Source organism: Crocuta crocuta, unplaced genomic scaffold, assembly GCF_008692635.1.
Source record: "Crocuta crocuta isolate KB4526 unplaced genomic scaffold, BGI_CrCroc_1.0 scaffold127, whole genome shotgun sequence".
Taxonomy (NCBI): domain Eukaryota; kingdom Metazoa; phylum Chordata; class Mammalia; order Carnivora; family Hyaenidae; genus Crocuta; species Crocuta crocuta.
The window spans coordinates 7490716-7497379 of NW_027532008.1; the positions used below are offsets into that span (position 1 = coordinate 7490716).

General features: G+C 54.7%; 1 protein-coding gene across 4 annotated transcripts in view; it reads left to right on the forward strand.

Moving 5' to 3' along the window:
• ECE1 (endothelin converting enzyme 1) overlaps positions 1-6658 on the forward strand; it is a 63295-nt gene extending 56637 nt beyond the window's left edge. For all 4 annotated transcript variants that reach the window (XM_077775604.1, XM_077775603.1, XM_077775606.1 and 1 more), the window contains 4 exons: positions 450-517; positions 1305-1495; positions 4621-4716; positions 5371-6658. In XM_077775604.1, coding sequence (XP_077631730.1) covers positions 450-517; positions 1305-1495; positions 4621-4716; positions 5371-5547 — 532 coding nt within the window. In that variant the 3' untranslated portion in view covers positions 5548-6658. The remainder of the gene's footprint in view (positions 1-449; positions 518-1304; positions 1496-4620; positions 4717-5370) is intronic.
• Positions 6659-6664: the final 6 nt, after the last annotated feature.

The window sequence follows — 6664 nt, forward strand, 5'->3', positions numbered from 1 at the left end:
GGGCGTCCAGGGGAACCTCTCGCGGTGTTTTAGAGCCGTCACAGCTGAGGAGGTGGCGGGCCTGAGGGCCCCGTCTCACAAAGGAAGGCTGTGTGGCCCTGGGTTGGAATCCCGGGTCTGCTGCTCCTCGATGACCGAGTGGCCCTTGATCCACGTGATCAAACCGTTCCAAGTGGCTTGCTCCTTTATGGAGTCGGTCATTAGTGCTGAACCCTTTTGAGGTGACCAAAGAGGACAGCGCAGCTCTGGGGAGTGTCAAGCACAGTGCGTGGCATCCGGTGGGCACCCGCTGCCCGCTTGCCCAGCCTCTCACTGGCCCTGGGGGCCTGGCTGGAAGTTCAGGCCGCGGCCACGTCCCTGCAGAGCCCCAAAGGGCCCCGCTGTTTCTCCAGACCCAGGAAGCGATGGCCCCTTGTGACGTCACCCTCACTTTGTTTGCTCCCCTCCAGGGCCTTAAACTTTGGTGGCATTGGTGTTGTCGTGGGCCACGAGCTGACTCATGCCTTTGATGATCAAGGTATGACTCCCTGGGGTCCCCTCCTGACCCGGCACGCTGACTCCTGGCCCCACTGCTTCTTCTTCATTCTCGTCACTTCCAACGGCTGGAGGCGCATGGATCTGGGTTCAGCCCTGGCCCTGCCTCCTGCCCGCTGAGGGAACTTTAACAAGCCCTGTCATTTCTCCAGGCCTCCCCATTCTTGTCTGTAAAGTGGGCATGGCGATTCCAACCCCATGTGATTGTGGCGACTGTGTCAGACCCAGGGTTCCTGGAAGGCTCGGGAGCGGGTGTTAGTTTTCTACGAGGAGCACACATTTCTCCTCCACTCCAGAGACTTCTCTGGTCCGGCTGCCAGGGGAGGAGTTAAAGTCATTCGCCTCCTCACCAGCAAATGTCCAGAATTCTCCTTCCCTCCTGCCTTGGGGATTCCGAGGCCAAAAAGGAAGAGGCGGGACTTTAGGGGCCAGGGCCTGTCCTGTGATCCTAGTGCTGCCGATTCCGCTCACCCCTTCCCGGGCTCAGGGAACAAGGCCCTTCGCCAGCTTTGACAGTAAATTCCGCTCCGCCGAAACTGAACAGCTGACCCTTTGCGCGCGTCAGATCCCTCCATCCTCTCGCCCCCACCTGCCACCCAGCCCATCTGGCTCATTCTCCCAGCTCCTCTGGCCCCAGACCCGCACTGTCTCCCCAGTGCTGGTGGGTAGATGGGGTCCATTTCTCACTGGGAGGAGAGGCTCCGTTAATAGCCACCCGTGCCGGCTCTGCCTCTCCTTCCCCCTGACCTCAGCTTCCCTCTGACCCCCAGGACGGGAGTATGACAAGGACGGGAACCTTCGGCCCTGGTGGAAGAACTCGTCCGTGGAGGCCTTCAAGCAGCAGACCCAGTGCATGGTGGGCCAGTACAGCAACTACAGTGTGAACGGGGAGCCGGTGAACGGCCGGCACACCCTCGGGGAGAACATCGCCGATAACGGGGGTCTCAAGGCAGCCTATCGGGTAAGAGCTCACCCCCCCACATGCGCCCTGACCCAAGTCTGGGTCCTTGCGGGTTTCTCCTCAGTAAAGGGTCGTTAGAGACCAGCTCCGTGAGCTGCAGCCGCTCCGTGAGCTTCCGTTTCCTCGGCTGAGAAACCGGCGATGGCTGATGGAGAAGCTCGCAGAGTCCCCAGCACAGAGTGCGGCGTTCCGAGGGCTTTCCGGCCCTGAGTCAGGCCCAGCTAAGAGACACAGGAAAGGGCTTGGCTGGACCCACCTGACCACCTGCCTATTCTTACCTTTGCAGGGAAAGGCATCACTAATGCAGGCAGCAGTGGACCCAGGAGGGGAGGGAAGGGGAGGGACACTGGTCATGGAGCCAGTTCCAGGTTCAAGTGCTGGCTCTGGAGTAAGTCACAGCCTCCTTGAGCCCCAGCGTGCTTGGCTGTGACCACCTACTCCCTCCATCACTGGTGTGGCAGAACGTTGACACAGACAGGGCGCCTGGGTGGCTCAGTTGGTTGAGCTTCCAGTTTTGGCTCAGGTCATGATCTCACGGTTTGTGGGTTCAAGTGCTGACAGCTCAGAGCCTGGAGCCTGCTTTGGATTCTGTGTCTCCCTCTCTCTGCCCTTCCCCTGCTTGTGCTCTGTCTCTCAAAAATGAATGAACATTTTTAAAAATACAGAAAAAAGAAAGTTGGGCACAGAGTGACACTCAGAAAGGTCAGCTGAGCTGGAAGGGAGAGAGAACAGAGGCCACGAGAAGAGAAGGAGATGTCTATTAGAAAACAAGACAAAGCCTCCTCCTCTCCGTGACAGTTAGAGCAGAAATAAATAAATGAGGTGCCATTTATTGAGGCTTAATTATGTGCCGGGCTCTGCTCAGGACCCCACAACTTTCCCATTAGATATTACCACCCCCATTTTGCAGGTGAGGAAACTGAGCCCAGAAACACTGGCTAATCTGCCTGAACTCCAGGAGTCAGTGAAAATGTACCGTGAACCTTCTGCCCACCACGGACTGTCTTAGGCGCTGGAGATTTATGCCAGGACAGACTGCGATCGTGCTCTCAGAAAGCTCACAGTTTTGTGGGGCAGGGGAGGGGGAGAAAGCCAATACACAACTGAACAAATAAGGTGACTTCAGGTACTGATAAGATGAAGAATATAAGGTAGAGCAAAGTAATGAAAAATAAGGGGGCAGGGTGGTCAGGGAGGGCCTTCTGGAGGGGATGACCTTGGAATTGAGACTTAAATGATGAGGAAGAGGCAGGGGAAGCTGGAATAGAATAGTAAGTGCAGATGGACACAGCCCAGCATGGTCAACGGCAGGAAGACGGGCAGGGGTGGAGTGCAGGGAGGGGACGTTGGAGGAGTGACCAGGACCGGAGCTCACCAGGCCTGAGTCAACTGCTTAAGGAGCTTGGGTTTTGTTCTGTACAATGGGAGCTACCGCACGATTTTTAAAAAGAATGACACAATTGGGGCATCTGGGTTGCTCAGTCAGTTGAGCATCCAACTTCGGCTCAGGTCATGATCTCACGGTTCGTGGGTTCGAGCCCCGCGTTGGGCCCTGTGCTGACAGCTCAGAGCCTGGAGCCTGTTTCAGATTCTGTGTCTCCCTCTCTCTCTGCCCCTCCCCTGCTCACACTGCCTCTCTCTCTCTCAGAAATAAATAAAACATTAAAAAAAATTAAAAAAAAAAAAAAAGAATGACACAATTTAATTTATCCTTTAAGACCAGGGTTCACAAACCTACACCTTGTGGGCCAAATCCAGCTCTCAGCCAGTTTTTGGAAATAAAAAATTCAGGGGGACACAGCCAGGCCCATTCATTTCCATGTTGTCTGCGGCTGCTCTCACTCGACACGCCAGAACGGAGTAGCTACAACAAGACCCTTTGGCCTCTGAGACTGAAAATATGTACCCTCTGGCCCTTCACGGGAAAGGTTGCCAACCCTGCTTTATGAGGATGGCCTAAGGTGCTGTGTCAGGTTGGAATCAGACCAGCTCAAGCCAGGGAGTCTGGTTAGAAAGCTGTTATGAGGTTATCTGGGCAAAAGGAGGGGTAAAGCCATGCAAGGGTAAGAAGTGGGCAGATTCAGATTGTTTGGACGCTTGACAGAGAAGCTCAGGGTGCCTGGCTGAGCACTGAAGAGTGTGTGACACTTGATCTCAGAGTTGTGAGTTTGAGTCCCACATTGAATGTAGAAATTACTTAAAAATAAAATCTAGGGCACCTGGCTCAGTCAGTTAAGTGTCCGACTTTGGATCAGGTCATGATCTCTCAATTAGTGAGTCCGAGCCCTGCGTCAGGCTCTGTGCTGACAGCTCAGAGCCTGGAGCCTGTTTCGGATTCTGTGTCTCCTTTTCTCTTTCTGCTCCCATTCATGCTCTGTCTCTCTCAAGAATAAATAAACATTAAACAATTTTTTTAAATAAAATCTTTTTTATAATGTTTTATTGATTTATTTTGAGAGAGGAAAAGAGAGAGTGGGGGAGGGACAGAGAGAGAGGGAGAGAGAAAGAATCCCAAGTAGGTTCTGTGCTTTTAGCACAGAGCCCGATGTGGGGCCTGATCCTACAGACTGTGAGATCATGACTTGAGCTGAAATCAAGAATTGAATGCTCAACCAACTGAGCCACCCAGGTGCTCCCAAAATAAAATCTTCAAAATACAAAAGGAAGAAAGAAAAAAAGAGAAGCCCAAAGAACTCTGGGGTTGGGGCCCTAGTAACGAGGTGCTTGGTGGTACCATTTACTGTGGTGGGGAAGCATGTGTGCACGTACGTGTGCATGTGCAACCTCTTGTTCTTCTGTTCCATGTTGAGTCTGGGATGCATCTTGGAAATCCAGCTGAAGCAGTTGAATAAACGAGTCAGGGAAGAGGCTGGAGCTGGAAGTATGCGCTTGAGAGCTGTGGGCATGTAGGTGGTATCTGAGCCATAGCGTTGAATGTGCTCCCCTTCAAAATGAGTGCAGGTGAAGATCACTCCCCTGGGCTGAGCTGAGGCCCAGACCCCCCAGAATGAGTCCCCACCCCAGTGGGGTAGAGCTTTCCAGGATCCCCTGTACCGGCCCTCCATTGCTGCCCTGTTTGCTCCTGGGTCGTGGGAGGCCCTAAGCTTCATTTTCTCTGCTTCCAGGCCTACCAGAACTGGGTGAAGAAGAACGGAGCTGAGGAGACGTTGCCCACCCTGGGCCTCACCAATAACCAGCTCTTCTTCCTGGGCTTCGCACAGGTGAGTTCGTTATAGGACAAAATGCCAAACTCAGGCACATTCTGCCATCTTGAAGTTCTAAGAGCTCCAAGAGCCAATGGGCGAGTTCCCCTCAATTAACCTTCTAGCTCATTGGCCCATCCATAGGGCACCTAGTTTGTAAGAAGGTGAGCTTCCTGCCATTAGAGAAATCCCATGAATGCCATTAAAAGGTCTCCAGTATCAGGTAGATAAGAAGACAAGTGAGTGCTAAGGATCCTTCTGGTTCAGAGGTTCTAAATATTTCCTAAACTCAAAATATGCCAGGATATCCCTTGAGTTGGCATTAATGTATAGTCTTCTGTTGGTGCCCAGAGCCACAGACAATTTTTGTTCTGCCTAGGAAGTGGGGTCTGTGGACTCAGTTCACGGTTTTCAGACTGGATTTAGGACAGAACCCTTTGTTCAGATGAAGTCTAATGCAGAGGCCCAGGACAGACCAGGTGCCTGCAGTAGAGGATGCTGGGACAGGGAACATACCAGCCCAGTGTCTCTTCCCCACACACTCGGCAGCCCCAGCTGACTCCCAGGCTCTTAGAACCAGGCAGGGGCCCATCGCCTCCTGTTGTGGACGGGTGCAGTCTGGCGGCCTCAGGGCCCCACAGTGACTAGCTTCTCCCTTGTTGCCTCACAAAGGTCTGGTGCTCCGTCCGCACGCCCGAGAGCTCCCACGAAGGCCTCATCACCGACCCTCACAGCCCCTCCCGCTTCCGGGTCATTGGCTCCGTCTCCAACTCCAGGGAATTCTCAGAACACTTCCACTGCCCACCTGGCTCGCCCATGAACCCTCATCACAAGTGCGAAGTCTGGTGAGGGGGGGAGCACCTCGAGCCAAGACAGAGGATGAGCCCCCAGGAGGGGCCGACAAGGCCGTCTCTCCCTCCAGCGTCCAGGGCACCGCCCCGCCCCCTCCTCGGCCCCCCAGGGCCCCCCTACCCCGCGCTGGAGGGTTTTCAGCCAGAACTGAGCCTACCGTGTGGGCTCTCAACACAATCTGAGATTTGGTCCCCTGTGAAGACCCTGGCATCCCAGGCACATGTGCGTCAACTCCAGTGGGCATTGGGGTGTCGGGCTGGTTGCTCACCAGGCCTGGGCCCCACGCTGACAAGGGCGGTGGACGCAGCCCCTCCCCGCCCACATCCGGCGCCAGAAATACCACTGTGTCAAATGCTTTAAAGATATATTTTTTGGGGAAACTATTTTTTAAACATTGTGGAATACACTGGAAATGTTCAGGGAAATAATGAATTTAAAACACTTTTTTTTTTAAGGAAAGGATTGGTATATTTATTATATTCTGTTTTTCTAAATAACCTGTGGATAAGGGATGCCCCACTGACATACCCCTCTCTTCCTCACTCACTGCGAGGTCGCCCGAGGCAGCCATCCCCAGCCATTGAGCGCGCCCCCAAGTAGAGAGCTGCCCAGCCCTTGGTGTTTACAGTCTCAGCCTCCGTCACCTGGTTTTGCAGTTGCAGGGTGTAGACAGGAGAGGTGTGAGGCCAGGAAGGGGCAGAGGCCGGCTCACGGGCCCCGTCCCTCGCAGCTTGCCTGGCTCTGTCCCCACAGTCCAACACAGTGGGAACCCCAGCTAAGACGGCCTAATCCCCAAAGTCGCAGCAGGGAATTGATGGCTGCGGCAGGATGGGGCCCGGTCATGGCCCCCAAACTCAGCCCGCTGCACCCCGGCGCCCTGGGCCTGGACGGCAGAACGCCTGAGAGGCCTGGCCCTCCGTCAGATGCGTTCTGCCGTGCCGTAGATAGCCCCTCTCCGTCCCTCTTCCGGCCACTTCCAGCCCAGCCACTTCGGGGTCTGCCCTGCCGACCCTCTTCCGCAAAGTTAGGAGAATAGAGGAAACCACTCTCCTGTCCCGCAGGGCCCAGGTCCTCCCTCTGAGCTCCATCCTGCACCCCTGGCCTGGGCTCGGCT